The following is a 16,613-nucleotide window of genomic DNA, read 5'->3' on the forward strand; positions in this document are numbered from 1 at the left end:
TAAACACGCAGCAGGTCAAACATCAAAGACCAAACAGACAAACACACACACTTAAGCAACAATCCGTTAAGAAACAGATCCGACATTTACTTACTTCTAAGGATTTCAGACATCCTCTCTCCTGTGGCCACAAGTTGTGCTTATCTTCTGTGTGTCTCTTCACTGTGTACTAACACTATGCTGTACTAACACTATGAACTTGCTCAGCTTGTTACCAGTGTGCGTATGATTATCTTGTGCCTTGTGTGTTCCCATAAATATACCAGTCTGACACGCACTGGTTAACTGAACCAAAAGCAAAACTTTTAGCATAAAGTGTCTGAGAGAGAGAGAGAGAAAGAGGATGTATGTCGCTGTGATTTAGGCGTTGTGCCATCCACATGCATCTCAATGATGGGAGAGATCCCATGAGGAAACCACCTCTGAACCTCATGCATTGTTTTATCCGGTAAAATATAACATCTCTAGACATTGTAATTGTTCATTTAGATGTTGCTTTCTTCATTTAAGGATAAATCTCATTATAGTGTGTTAGCTTTATACTGAAATCTGCAATGGCAGGGGTTAAAATTTCGCTTTAACCATTACCGTGCAAATACGTACAAATGTATAATGTACAAAATTTTAAACAAGGTTAAGGTTCTGTGCAGAATAACCAAAGGTGTCTATAAAACGAAATAATTTTATATTTTACTATTTTATTCAGTAACAGTCATACATTTTTAGGTACTGTATGACTTAAAAAGTTAATGTTTGAAATGATTCACAACCTAACAAAAATAGTGACCAATTTCTATCCTATTTCATCTGTAAAACTTTAGCCAACTAACACCCACCCACCCTCTCGAAAGTCCTAAATACACAGACAGATCTGTATTCTCTCACCGTTCCAATCCCTCCACGAGCTCTTGCGGCTGAAGCTTGTGAAAGGAGAAAAAGGGACCCCCTGTAAGACAGTAGCCGATAGGTTGTAGAGGAGCTGGGTCAGTCGAGACAAGATCCGCTGTGGGACATCTTGACCCTCCTGAAGGAACTCGTGCAGAGACATGGAACCCTAAGATGAACTCTTCGCACATCCGAACCGGTCCCAACCGGTCCCAGCTCGGCTTGACCTCTTGGAACCAGCCCAAAACTGGTCTGGATAGACCTTCATTCGTTCCAAACCAATCCTGACCGCACCAAGGCTATATGAACTAAGTAAAACGGATGAAATCCCAAGCCAGTAATATCTGATCCAAAAAAACGCTGGGAATGCTAACAGCGGTTCGACTCTGATCTCAAAAGGCTTCCAGTGTCAGATGCAGCACCTGTAAAGATGCTCCATACGCAATGCTGCATGCAGAAACATCTCTTCTCACCCGCACAGAGAAGCAGTCCCGGCGTTCACGCATGCTGGCGCAACAAACACATGCATATTCTTGCAGAGGAGAGAGGAAGAGTGGAGGAGAGGGGAGGGCGAGTTTTAGCGCAAATCCCCTTCTGCTGTGCTAATTACACACCCACAGTCACACACACACTAATCTTAAGCATTCTTGTGCGCCACATAGAGGTCAAACTGACTAACAAAACAAGTGGTCTTTAAAAAATATTGTCATCTTTCTGCAACATCTCAACATGGGGCCCACGGGGGGGGGGGGGCTTAACACATTTTTAAGGGGGCCATATGATGACTTAAAATTATTTAAAAGAAAAAGAAAAGCATTAAAATAAGATAAAACAACCCAAAAATCTACATATTTTGTATTGATAACCAAATTTTTAATGAATATACATCCGTCTAGTCATGCCAAGCTCTAGAACATTATATTGGGAGAATAATAGAATGTGTTGGGGAGGGGTCTCAAATATTGTTTTGGGTAACAGGGGGGCCTTAAAGTGAAACGCATGTGGTCTACATATGCACCCTAAAAACACACTTAGTACTGTCATGTACAAAAACTATAAATTCAGAAAAAAATATTTGGGGTAAGGTTTGTCTTTAATAAAATAAGCTTTATATAAAAACACCCAAACCCCCTTGACTTAAATTATTTACTTTGAAGTCCCCCCTGAGATTTTAAGTAAATATTTCAATAATTTAATAGCACATTTGCATGTGTAACTTCAAAAACATTTATTTTTTATCTGTTTTAAAAATTTAATGTTTTAATTTTAAAATGATTTATTAACATTTTATGATTTAATTATTTGTTATTAATAGTTTTTGATCAACTCATGAACCTTGTGCAATAGGCTTTATGCCCAGCTGCACTACATCTTGAACTTCAGCCAGCTCCTTGTTTCCTGTCTTCCATTATTGGACAAACTGATTAATCCAGGTGTGCCTGACCTCAGTAGTCACAACAACAATAATCAGACACACCTGGATTAATCAGTTTGTCCAATAATGGAAGACAGGAAACAAGGAGCTGGCTGAAGTTCAAGATGTAGTGCAGCTGGGCATAAAGCCTATTCCTTTTCAAACTCCAGTTTGGGAAACAATGGGTTAAGGGGAAGAGCATTTTTACATATTTGGTAAATGCTTGATTTATGATAGTATGATGATCATAGCAATAGCTCAAAACTAAAAGTCAATAAACAATTCCCACCTTGATAGCATACTTAGGCATAGGGCCTATCCCGTAGTGTTTCCGGGGCTTAAGCACCCACTGAAATGGCCGAGTACCCATGTAAAAATGCCAGATACACAGAACACACCGCTGGGTTAAAATTGCCCAATACTGGGTTGTTTTAATAACCCAACCGCTTGGTTATTATAACCCATGTTTGCATAACAACAACCCAACATTGGGTAATTTTAACCCACCATGTGTTCTGTCCGATATGCATCCAGAATGGGTTAAAAACAACCAAGCCATTTTTAGAGTGTATGCTAATCTGAATCAAGAAGCCTCTGTGATTGGTGGATCTCGCGAGTTGTCATATCTCTTTGATGAATAAGCTCAGGGGAGCATCACATTTCGAATCTAAAACCATGCGGAAAACGACACTGCGCCACTTTTCTTCTTTTTCTCAAAGCGATTTGGCGCTCCCGTAGCATCTGCCGTTGCTAAGTAACCTTAGCGTTGCGTGATGTGTGTATTATGTTGAGTTACATTAACTTGAGCTAGTACCCAATTACAGTAGCTCTACTCACCCTGAACACCCTAGCAACACCCTGGCAACCATACTACTGTTGCACCGTACGTAGTATCCTGGGAGTCCTTTTGCAAGAACATCTCACATTCAAACATTAAACCTACCATACGACACATGCATGGCAATTTATGATCAACAAACAGGAACTTTCTGTCATTTATTCACCCCTGGCACTCTCTAAAGAGAATACAGAGAATAGTGGAGAGAAGGGGAAACTGCTTGCCAAGGTTTGGGCTAAAGCCTTCACACCATGTAATTTACTCCAGTTCTCTTACCACGGTGGATGTTATCCCACAGCCGAAAACAGTAAGCCCTCTCAGAGCTCTCTTAAAATAGGAAAGACCCAAAAATCTGTTACCACAGCAACCCACAACGACTGTCCTATATGTATTCAAAATAGATGAAAACAAAGATTATTTGTATTATAAGTGTTTTTATCGGCACTGTGCAAGGCTCGGCCCCATATACACAATTTTTTGTGTGGATAATGTCAAAATTAAGGGTGCTTTGTGATTTTGTGGCTTATTTATTTGGTATCAGAGACTGTTTGATATCACCTCGCATTGAGACATGTGATTACTTTAAAATGTAACACTGGCGGATGTGATAAGCTATAGATATGCACATTGTATGGCATTTATAGTGACTGTCATGTGTGGGCATATGTGCATGTAAAGTATAGGAGAGATTGTGAGTGTGTGGATAGGATGGTGAACATGGTAAAGAAGACAGCTGTGAGACAGCATTAGCTCTTTGGCTAGACTGTGTATTAAACACCCAATAAACACTACAGAAATGGTTTCACACTGTCTACACTGCGTCAATATTTTGATCACAATTTACATCATCTATACATCAATCTTAAAACCCATGAATTCAGGGTCACCTGACCATATATTGCATTTGTAACATCAGTATTACTGGAATTATATTACAACTTTCTACTCTAGGGGTTTTAATATTATATGAAGGGTATTCTTCTGGAAATAAACTAAATAATACTTAATTTAGTAATTTAGCACAGCTGAGGTAAAAAGTGTGTGTGTGGGGAATTCAGCAGTCGAGCAGGTTGAACAAACAGCACCCCACAGTGTAAACAGTGGCGTGTATCTGTATTATACTGCAGAACCCTGAAGGCCAAAACATCTTTAATAAAGATGACCCAATTCTAGACACAAAATACTTTTTTAAGACCACAAGTCTAAGAAAAGATGCTTTTATGCTGTGCATGTTCGCAGTTTCATTGTGCTGGTGTGGTTTTAGCTCGGGGTCACTGGCAAACAGCTTAGAAATGCTTTAAAGAAAAAGTGAATGACCATAGGTTATGATAACATAACTAGGGTTACCTTTATAAAGACGTAAAGATGGATGAAAGACTAGGGAGAAAGTAAAAGATGGGGGGAGGCAGGACAAAATAGAAAAAGCTTTCAAAATGAGTTCTGTCAATAAAAAAGTTGGTTTAACTTAAAAAGTAAGTTACCTCGTTGCCTTAAAATTTTGAGTTCATCACAATTACTTAATAACTTTTTTGAGTCAACTGATATTTTTAAGTTCAAATCAAAAATTTTATGCAAACACATAACTTACTTTTTTAAGTTGAACCTATTTGTTTTACAGAGTGTAGAAGCAATTTGCAAATGAATAATTCACCCAAATATGAAAAACAATTTTTTTTTACATTTTCTCCGTTCTTGCAAGTCTTGTGACTAAATGTCATATCCCAGATAGCAAGTAACCATTGAAACAATGCTTAACATTGATTTGCCAATATTAACCACATTGAATCACGTTAATATAAAAAAATTGAAATTTCAACAAACCACCATTATGGTGATCAGTGTTTGCTTAAGTTTGGCGTTTGAGAGCTAAGAACCGATAAGAATCAATGTCAACAATAAGCTGACATATTTGAACTTAGGGGGTGTGCACACCAAAGCTTTTAAATGCGGCTGAAAACGTCAGGCGGACGCTGACTGTCAGCTTTTTTCAGCCGACTGACAGCTTTTTTAGCTGTGCGCTTTGGTTGCTGTGATACTTCTGCTTTGTTTATCAGTTGAGCGATGCACCGGTTGGTTATTGAGATGTTTACCCCCCTCAACTGTGATTGGACGTGTGAGAACTCAAATTGACGAGCTGAACTTTTTACCCAAAGTTTGATATTTTTCAACTATCTGCGCTCATCACGGAAAAACCACAGAGCACCAGTTTTCAGCGTGGGGAAAAAAGCTTTTTGGAAAAGCGCCACGCTTCCATAGGAAACAATTTAAAATTGATACGCCGGCTGCTGCCATAAAAGCTTTGCTACCTTAGGGGGCATGCACACCAAAACTTTTAACCACGGCTGAAAACGCTTGGATGATGCCGAATTCCAGCTGTTTTTCAGTTGAGCGCTTTGGTAGCTGTGATACTTTATCTGTGAGCTGGTTAGTTGTTGTGATATTTGTCCCGCCCCTCCTCCACTGTGATTGGATGGCCGTGTGAGAACTGATATTGGCGAGTGGAGCCTTTCACCCAAATTTGAATCTCTTTCAACTCTTGGCGCTCAGGACTTAGCACGGAAAAACCGCTGAGCGCAGGCTTTCAGCGCGGAACAAAAACACTAGCTGCTGGCTTATTTGAAAAACGCAGAGCTTCCATTGGAAACAATTAAAAACATACGCGGCCGCGGGCATAAAAGCTTTGGTGTGCACGCCCCCTTACTGTGCTAATCTATAAATTTCCATACCTGATGTATCAATCGCTTAATAAGCTCAAAATATTTCCTCTCATAAACCTACATTACTTTAGATGACACATATGAATACACTGAACTATTTGGATTGCATACAGATGGGTGTATGTGCTTTTTTACCTTCCCTATGTTAATCCCCATTAAAGGTGTTATGTGGGGTTTTTAGCGTCATCTAGTGGTAAGATTTCAAATTTCAACCAACCTCAATTTTGAAATCCAATGAGAAGCTACAATAGCTGCCACAGGACAAACATGTTGTCGCCTAAAGGGCGATTTATAGTCGTGCGTAGCTCTGCGTAGCCTGACGCGCACCTCCCAAAATTTCTAACAGCGCGTCGGCTCTACGCGGACCGCAAGCTCTGTGATTGGTCCACCAGAACCCCTCCCGTCAGGTAAAAAAACTGCGTCATAGGTATTTCCGTTTGAGACGGTGAAAACAAAGATGAGCCAAGTTGAGGAGTGATTTAACTCAAACTGCAACATAAGTCGCTGTTTATTTACTTCCATCATTGCTGGTCTTCTCAAATTATACACAACAAGTTGCTATTTCTTCTTCGTTTGTGGGTTAACTTGCTTAGCTTCTTCTTCTGTGACGACTTCTGCTGCTATTGTGGTTACACGCGTGATTACTGCCAACCAGCGGTTTCGCGTGTGTTTGCACGTCGACGCGGACGGCGACGCACAAGTATAAATGAAAACCGACGCGGAACCTACGCCGTCGCTGCTACGCCGTAGGACCTACACACGACTATAAATCGCCCTTGAGACAACGAAGGGACGAAACGCGCTCTGTAGAGCAGGTTTTTTTCTGTTAAGGGCTGCTGTAGAAACATGAAGGTGACTTCCATGTAAAGCCCGATTTATAATCGTGCGTAAGTTCTAAGCCGTAGCTAAGTCGTAGGTTATCCGTAACCTGTGCGTAGCTCTGCGTAACCTGACGTGCACCTCGCAAAATTTTTAACAGTGCGTCAGTTCTACGCAGACAGCAAGCGCTGTGATTGGTCCACCAGAACCCCTCCCATCAGGTAAAAAAACTCTGTCATAGGTATTTCCGTTTGTGTACTAAATAACTAGTTGTACTGGTTGAAAAGATTAAATTACTCAGAAGCAAAATCAACTAAAATCATTCTCACCAAATATTTACAAAGCAAAGACAAAATGAAGCTTGAAACAACCATGCATTTCTCCCAATAATCGATTCGCACAAACACGTGCACACACACAAACACTCGCAGCTCCTCCTACCGATTTTCTGTAAGATAGCAGTGAGTCGTCTGAAAAGCTCCAGCAAGGAGTCTTCAACCATTTTTATCCACAGGACCATGAGCAGGATGCAGATAACCAGCAGCGGCAGAGAACCGCTGCACTGCTCCTCAGGAAAGGAATATTCTGACGGGGGACGAGAGGAAGCCGTCTCGCTGCTCAAACCAATGCTGCGGCTGCAAAAGAAAGATGATGCAGGAGAGAGAGAGAGAGAGAGAGAGAGAGAGAGAGAGAGAGAGAGAAAGAGAGAGAGACATGAAAGGATTTCTTAGCAAAGCAGCAGGGATGAGACAGCAACACACTGACACAAATTTAGAAGCCATATATATAAATGATGTCACCATGTTAACATATAACACACCTCTGTGTGCAGCAACACACATCTAAATCAACACAAAAACATACCCACACATGCCCACTTCACAGTACACACACAGTAATGCATGCATGCATTAATACAAGCAGACCATGCTTGTACTCATATGCATATGCATTCATATGCATGTGGCTGTATAACTTCTGGGCTGATAAGGACAGTGAGCCTGCAGCTCTGGATGTGTGTGTGTGTGTGTGTGTGTGTGTGTGTGTGTGTGTGTGTGTGTGTGTGTGTGTGTGTGTGTGTGTGTGTGTGTGTGTGTGTGTGTGTGTCATATCCATTTAGATCTTCTCTCTATAAGAATGAGGACAGACACTGAACAAATAGGCCAAATGCACTGAAATGACACTGCACACATCTAAGAGAGATCCTCAAGGTTCCTTTATATTCTTTTTCAAGGTCAAGAAAGGTCATTTAGGTTATATAATATATAGCTTTGATTCTTAGATTTTGTAAAGATCATTTAATGGGTCTTCGTCTTTTTTACTTTGATGATATAGCAATAACAACTGAAAAGACACATCAGAAGGATTTGTTAAGTAATGCTTTGTTACCTGTGTGTGTCCACCTAGACAGAAGCCCAGATACCCTTTTTCTTTCTTAAACATGAGTGACGCCTTGTGGACATGAAGCAGAATTACAGGATGGATTGACGTTGACGTTTCCGTATAGACCTCAAGGACAGTGTAAAACTCAACTTAAAAAAAAAAGTTTTATATACCATATGAATGAAATAAAGATTATAAACATACGTATAATGTGTAGATTACAAAACAGAGAACAAAAGGTAAGGTAACACCCTGTTGTTCGATAAGCTTATGTCATTGTTAAAATACAAAATAATATATGATGTAATTAATCTAACATTTTAAACCACTTCAGTTTTTTTTCATTATTGCCTACAAAAATAAGTGACGTTACTACCAAGTAGCGTATTAAAAATAGCTAGCTTTACAGTAAATAAGCAGCTTCAAATGAGTAGTGCTAACAGAAAAAAGGTCTAAGAACATTCCCAATAATGTTAAGCCGACATAAAGTGTCTGTGTTTTTTATGTTTTAAGAACGTTTCTTGGTTGTGTGAATGTTAGAGAAATGTTACGTGTCATGTTATGACAATGCCATATTTTGATATTGCATGCTATGTACATGATAGAGAAATATTACATATCTCTGAATGATAAAAATATTAAGTAGGTTTAGATGTTGATGTTTTGTTTCAGTTAAAGTCACTATTATGGTGAAAAGTGTTTGTTTTAGTTGGACTAGAAAGAAACACACTGAGATACAAAGCAAAGCCATATAAACAATTTTGGAATGTATGTAGTAAGAAATAAGAGACATATCTAATTTTGAAACGTAAAATAAAAAACTAAATGGTCTGAAATTCTCTTGGGACCCCATAGAACCTTCCTTGGGGCCCCTGGGGGTCCCTGTAACCCCATTTTGAAAACCCCTGTACTAACATATCTCACTAAATTATTGATTAATTTAGTAAACTCTGATTACGCATGAGATTATGCGATTATCTGGCAAACTCGAGTGTCTTTTTTATCATAAACCTTTTAGACGCATCAGCAGCAGGCACTTATTTTTACAGGACACGTGATGCACACACAATCTCTGAAAGCCCAAAACACACATTTTGAAAAAAGGAAGCACACACATGATGGGCTACATATATGTTATGTTCAACTTTGCATCAAGCGCCCTCAAAAAAAGAAGTCACCTGCTGCCACTGGTTACTATATAAAACATGCATTTATTCATTCATTTGTTAATAACTGTGATTATTTGAACAGTTTCATTACAAAGATGTAATTCAGAATGCTATAGTGCAGTGTTCTTCACTCCCAATCCTGGAGAGCCGGTGTCCTGCAGAGTTTAGCTCCAACCTTAATCAAACAAACCTACCTGTGATTTTCTAGTGATCATGAAGACACTGATTAGCTTGCAGGTGTGTTTGATTAAGGTTGGAGCTAAACTCTGCAGGACACCGGCTCTCCAGGGTTGGGAGTGAAGAACACTGCTATAGTGTCTTTAAACAATTCAAGTCAATAGGTAATTGTTTAAGTACATTTTGTTGGTGGAAGGATTGTAAAGATTTTTTCTTTGGCAAGCCAAAACTTTGAAAAATGCTTTTCCTTAAGGAATGTTTACAATCATCCTGCCTTCATGAGATGCCGAAGGGGGGTTTGAAAGGATGATATGAGATGGTGTGAGCCAATCAAATGTCCTCTTCTTCTCCACTTTGGCATGGAGGTCGGCCATAAAAGATGTTGGTCAGTTGTCTTATCTGATTGAAGAGCCGGTGTTGTGTCAAAGTCTGTTCCCCCTATGTTCCCCCTATTTTTCCCTTCAGTGTTGTGTTTTTTATAGCGTTTTTATCACGTTATAGGTTTTATTATTTATATATTTAAAGTTTTAATGGCTACTGAGATGTATATGTGTGCATTTCTGTAATGTATTTTCTTAATGGTAAGTCAATTATTTTTACAGTATGAATCATATTATATGTATAATATATTTATTATGTATGCAAACATTACATTTTTAAAACAACCAGTAAAGGAAAAAAAGAAAAAGACAGGCTATATTTTAAAAGAAATACCCTAATAGAAAACTGTCAAATGTATGAAATATTTAATAAATTGTATTATAAAATACATAATATAATTGTCTTTTAGTATAACCAATTCAAATCTTTAATCTTTCTAAATGTAACGTGATGAAAACGCTATAAAAACACTACACTAAAGGGAAACATAGGGGGAACTGAGTTCGACACAACACCGGCGCCAAACCATAACTAACAGGGGGCACTCGGCTTCCAACGGGGGGCACGCAATAGCGACAATAACTTGCAAAAACAAGACATTAAAACAACAAATACAGCAAGCACACACTCATACAACTGGTACAGACTGTCAGCTCAATTTCCATATAAAGTGCAAAAGACCACAAACTATGCGCAAAACTATTGAACTTCGACCGCGGCGTGAGCGCAAGCTGAGCTCCGCTGCGCTCGCGCTTTCTCGACGCAACAACAAACCGCCCTCGCGCGGCGCAAGCCATTGAAATGAATGGGTTTCATAGCGCAGCGCACACCGCGTCCTAGCTTTAAAAAAGCCGCTTTACCATAATCACGTTGTAATGCTGTTAACGGTCTATAGCCACACTTCACATTTAAGCTAAAGTAATTTTAAACAACGCTAACTTACCTTTGAAGTAGCTGAAGACGGTGTGTACGAACATTAAACTTCCTTAAAACAGTGTCCTGTAGATTTGTAAATTCCACCTCGACCTCTAATCTCTGAGTTTGAGCCAGTCTGTGTTTGCATGAAGATGAAGAAGGCGGTGCTGGTTCATTCTAAATGTTCTAAAATCCATATTTTACACAATCCATAAAATGCCGCGAAAAAACACGTTGCTAGTATCAAGTCACAAATATGCTAAAGATGTAAGACGGGTGAGACACGGCAATACATCCAATCAGAGAAACTGGTCTATTTTAATTAAAGAAAACATATATCAACTATATTTTCCTCATTTGATTACATTATAAGTCATGAAACATTCAATGTTTAATTTATTTTAATTATTCTTGATATATATTAAAGTAATAAAAAACTTTGTAGGGGGGGCACAACAACCTGTTCGGGGGGGGGGGGGGGGGCACTGCCCGCGAATGCCCCCCTTGACGCCGGCCCTGGATCGAACTGGACGCCTGTTTATGTTAACCTACCAAAATCCAATCCAAATGTATTTGGGAGGGGTCTGGACCAAGTGTATTATACCAATAGCCTATTAACGCTGTTTTTACCAATAAAATAGGTGCTCTTTAATGATGATACCTGCTCTTAAGAAACAGGATCACCAAAGAAAAGATAAGCAACAAAAAAGCCAACACCAGCAAAAACACAATTATAGTAGATTGACTTACAGTCACACAACCTTATATGTACATCAGTGGCAAATAAAACACATTAAATCTTTTAAAATGTCAAGAGATGGGGTTAAACAACTCACAAACATCATTACTATTAAAGGAATAGTCAATTTTCTTAAAAAAAAATCCAGATAATTTACTCACCACCATGTCATCCAAAATGTTGATGTCTTTCTTTGTTCAGTCAATAAGAAAGTATGTTTTTTGAGGAAAACATTGCAGGATTTTTCTCATTTTAATGGACTTTAATAGAGCCCAACATTTAATACTTAACTCAACACTTAACAGTTTTTTTCAACGGAGTTTCAAAGGACTATAAAGGAACCCAAACGAGACATAAGGGTCTTATCTAGCAAAACAATTGTCATTTTTGACAAGAAAAATAAAAAATAATGCACTTTTAAACTACAACTTCTCGTCTAGGTCCGGTCCTGCGTGACCTAACGTAAATGCGTAGTGACGTAGGGAGGTCACGTGTTACATATATAAAACGCACATTTGTGGACCATTGTAAACAATAAACTGACACAAAGACATTAATTAGTATCAGTCCACATACAACAACGTCGGAACGGTCCTCTTTCTCAACACTTGTAAACACTGGGGCGTAGTTTTGCATTCGTCCTTTGTGACCTCTTGATGTCATGACGTATTGCCGGAACACGCTGGCGCATCACGACCGGACCTAGACGAGAAGTTGTGGTTTAAAAGTGCATATTTTTTATTTTTCTTGTCAAAAATGACAATCGTTTTGCTAGATAAGACCCTTATGCCCCGTTTGGGATAATTTAGAGTCCTTTGAAACTCCGTTGAAAAAAACTGTTAAGTGTTGAAATAAATATTAAATGTTGGGCTCTATTAAAGTCCATTAAAATGAGAAAAATCCTGCAATGTTTTCCTCAAAAAACATCATTTCTTCTCGACTGAAGAAAGAAAGACATCAACATTTTGGATGACATGGTGGTGAGTAAATTATCTGGATTTTTCTTTTAAGAAAATGGAATATTCCGTTAAGCTCTTGTTGAGAATGAACAGTGTGGTGATTAGTGTTAGAGCTCTGTGCCCGGTTGCATGAAAGTCCTTAAGCTAAGAAATCCCTTAAATATAAGGTTAAGGGTACCCTTAATAAAAAATGGGTTGCAAGAAAAACCCTTAAGTGAACCTTAAGGCTGTCAATAAGTATTTACCCTTGAATGCTAAAGTATTACCTTAAGTTCTGCTATGCGTTGCTACAAAGTCCTAAAGTCCCATTTTCCCTTAAAAACTTAAGGGACTATAACAGGTCCCTTAACGTCACACGCGATGGCTGATTTTATGTTTTTTTTAAGAAAATGAAGCACAAACGCGCATTTCTAACAATCGAAATAATCCCTAGAGAAAAGTGATGCGCATTTATCAGAAGAATGGCGGTTTGATCGTCCGTCAAAATAAAGTGTTTCCAGTTTGAATTACTTTGAGTATTCATGCATGCGGCACTTTACAGTCTGTTATTTGCGATGTTTCATTGTACACAAATTCGCCGTCTGTTGAGCTGCGTGCGTTGATTTGTTTACGCTGTGAGATTTTGTAACCGTAGCAACTGCTTCTCCGCTGCCGTGTTTTGGCAGAGACTATCGTAAAATACTTAGTATCAACACTTAGGTAAGGGTGACAGTTAAGACCTTTGTTGCAACGCTCTTAAATAAATCCCTTACCTCAGGGATTTTTTCTCCCTCAGGGAAACCCTCACTTAAGGAGTTTCATGCAACCGGGCACTGGCCTTGACAACTTTAATTTTGGCCCCGTTCTTCGTACATCCGAGACCAAATTACAAATCCAAGATGTTTTTATTTTTTATTTTTTATTCTGCATTACCATACAATTACAATAAGGCAATCATATATTGTACATTAACATTCTCAACAAACCAAGCACATAATATAAAATAAATAACTAAAAGACAAATACAAAAAATACTAAAAATAAATAAATAAATAAAAGCTCAGACATCAGGGTCTTCTAAAAGTTTAAAGTCCTTCAACAGGTTAAGTAATCTTATTCCACTTTCAAATCCAAGATGTTTAGATCTCTCTATTTATGATCTTGCTACAGTAATTCGGTTGAACACAAAGCTGTTGATGATTAATATGGCTGCCCTGAATTATCTGAGATCCTGCATGAAAAGGGAATCAATAGTAGAAACATTGATCATTAACTCTGTGATTGGCCAGTTGTTACAATGGCTAAAGAACATGCCCAAGTTTTTAACCCCTGAAGTACACAAGCACAAGCTATTGATGAAAAGTTATAGTGAACTTTAAAAATTATGACTCTGCCTTTGTTAAACCAGACACAGATATTTTTTGCTATTCACTGTTTGTTTTAACATAAAATCATTCTACATAATGCAAAGAACAGTCTGTAAAAATATAGCCTAATGTTTGACATCATTTATGCTGGCTGAGTAAGGTCATATCAAAGATGAACATCAATGTGAAATCAATAATAATCAAACGTTGATGATGCTCCTTAAGTATTTCAAATCTTTCCTAAAATTTGTTAAATGCTGTTTTTGTTTGTGTATAACAGTGGTGTAGTGCAGGGTATACGCAGGTATACGGAGTATACCCACCTCTTTTTTTGATGGCATGGGGTATACCCACTTCTACTGGGGACATACATTAAGAGTATACCCACTTCTCCAGACACCACTACACCACTGTGTAACAGCAACCAAAAAAGTTGAATAAAACAGGTGAAATAAAGACGAGCTCTCGTGAGAGAGATGAGGAACAGGATGGCGCTGCAACGAAATGCAAACGTTCGCTGCCATCCTGTTCCTCATTTCTCTCGCAAGAGCTCGGTCTTTTTTTCCGCAAGCTCTGATGTCAGATTAGTTCCAACTTTATTTAAAACAAAATCCACATCTTGAACCAATGCATTGTTAAATTGTCCCTTACTGTTCATTTTACTGAATTTATATCTGTGAATCATTAAATGTGAACATAGAGAAAATTAATTAAATTATAAATCTTAATGCAACTCAGTCAGTATCCAGACATATAATTCGAACACTCAAAAGAAAAGAAATAACAATAAACCAGGTTTTGGAATAGGAACACATTGATTAATACTATTCTTCACTGATATTTATCAGGACGTTACATGTAGAAGAGCAGTCGTTTTTCCAAAATATGAAATTGTGTTCTTAGTAAAGATTAATGTCCATGTATAACTATAGTAGATTAATATATAAATATTAATCCGCCAACCAGGCAAATGCGGGTTAAAATTCAATTTGGCGATTGTTTATAAAAACTTACTAACCAGTTTGGCCGGTGATGCGTGAGGCATTGCATGCATGATAAAGCTCTGTTCTCGGACATTTATCCCTCTGGCAGTACTTCCTACATTTCCCATGAACATTGTGCCGATATGCTATGTGATGATGTTTCATACACCCATTGGCTGCGCGCAGTTTGCAGTGAAGCCAGCGCGAAAAACCGTGGAAACGAACAGAGCGCGTCCACCAAAACACAAGGAAGTCGGCAAGCACGTACCCCAGTCTAGATCTTTTGTGCCCCGGTGTAAATCTCAAGTTAAAATTTTAGCAGTTGTGTATTCCTTCAAAGACAATAGCGACAAAAACAGATCCATATGCCATGTAGTTACCCAACTTACGCTTGTAAAAGCGACGCAGCAGGCGCACTGACGCATACACGCACAAATCCATGTCCGCGCGTCTTTGCGTTCATTCACGCACAACCGCATTCAAAAGTCCAAGTGATGCCACGCGATTGAGTTAGCTTATGAAAACATAACTAAACTAAAGTAAGTTTCTAAATTATAATGTTAATCTTATTTTGACTCGATCACTATTGGCTTGGACATCATGTTTTGTGCAAAGCAGGGAAAGGGAAGCAGAAAGGAGAGATGATGACTTTAAGGGAGGTAATGTCACAAGGTGACGATCTTTAGGGGCGGAACCAAAGTTAAGGAAGTTTGGTTCTGACCGGAAGTGTTTCCACCCGGGCCGGAAAGGAAGAACACCGGAACTTCCAGTAACGCTGCGGGAGGGAAAATCGGCGAATTAGACACAGCTGTGCCTAGTTAACGGGAGCGGCGATGATTGGAGGACACGCTGAGCAGGCCAGTATAAAAGGACAGTTTAAATCACAGTTAGTGGCTGGTTGTTGATGTTGTATTGAAGTGCTGCGTTTACTCATCGTGTACGTTGCTGGTAGCGGCCCGGCTCTCTTTCCCAGGCTGAAGCGGTATAGTTGGAGAGATATTGTGAACCTTAAAGGTTGAAAGACGAACGGATGATATCGTAAACAAAGACACAACACAAGGAGAAGAACGGAGTTTATGTGAGTACAAACCTGCAAGTGAATTGTGGAAACGCTGGAAGAGACGCCCTGTTTTGCAGGGTTGATGTTGCCTGTTGTGTGGACCAGAAGCAAAGGACAGTGAGACAACGAGTTCACAGTACTCGTGAGTATAATATTTTGTGAAGACGCTTTGTATACTAACCTGTCTTTCCAGTGGATACCTCCAGGAGAAGGAGGGCGGCCCTACCCCTAAGATAGCGTGGTGGGTGAGCCGAGGGAATATTCGACGGAAGCTAAGCACAGCGACAAGACCATCAGCTAGGCCATATTTTCCATCACCAATCGGACCTGGGCAAAGTGGAAGGAGACGGGCATCCTTTGTGTACACTTGAGCGTGGTGGGTGAGTTTTTGTGCTGTGGAAACTTTCACTTTTGACGTGGTGCTGTGTACTGCTGTGTATTGCTGTGTGTCTTGTCAGACAAACCCCCGCCTTCGTACACTTTGTCAAAGGAAGACGAAGAGGTTGCCGGTCCTAGTGAAGTATATCTTAATATATGTTGTGAACACGCTTCAGGCCTATGTAACGAAGCGGTGCCACGGAACGATTTCCCGTCCAGACGTTTGGGGTGTTTCTAAAGAATGGCGGTGAAGAACTGGACGATTGGTGTACGTGTGAGTACGACTAAGGGTCACTACTGTTGATGTTTTTACCTACGTAATACTTACTGTTGCAGAGAGTGAGGTGTAGGAATTCCGCCGTCCCGTGGTCTCTACAAAGGGGCGCCCCTGCTCGGTATACGATCGCCTAATGGCAACCAGAAAAGGGCAGCGCTCGGCCTGGCGTGACG

The 16,613-nt window shown here is 39.4% G+C and overlaps 1 protein-coding gene across 5 annotated transcripts in view; it reads right to left on the minus strand.

The window, feature by feature from the left end:
• The window catches only part of LOC135746584 (guanine nucleotide exchange factor DBS-like), an 88,359-nt gene extending 81,064 nt beyond the window's left edge, over positions 1-7,295 (minus strand). For 2 of the 5 annotated variants that reach the window (XM_065265194.2, XM_073814210.1), the window contains exon 1: positions 886-1,398. In XM_065265194.2, the coding sequence (XP_065121266.1) occupies positions 886-1,048 (163 nt within the window). In that variant the 5' untranslated portion in view covers positions 1,049-1,398. Of the gene's footprint in view, positions 1-94; positions 219-885; positions 1,399-7,114 lie in introns of those variants that run through there. The other 3 variants (XM_073814212.1, XM_065265195.2, XM_073814214.1) reach the window with 3 other exon arrangements.
• Between the last annotated feature and the right edge of the window lie 9,318 nt (positions 7,296-16,613).

The sequence above is a fragment of the Paramisgurnus dabryanus genome, chromosome 4 (assembly GCF_030506205.2).
Source record: "Paramisgurnus dabryanus chromosome 4, PD_genome_1.1, whole genome shotgun sequence".
NCBI classification, from domain to species: Eukaryota; Metazoa; Chordata; class Actinopteri; order Cypriniformes; family Cobitidae; genus Paramisgurnus; species Paramisgurnus dabryanus.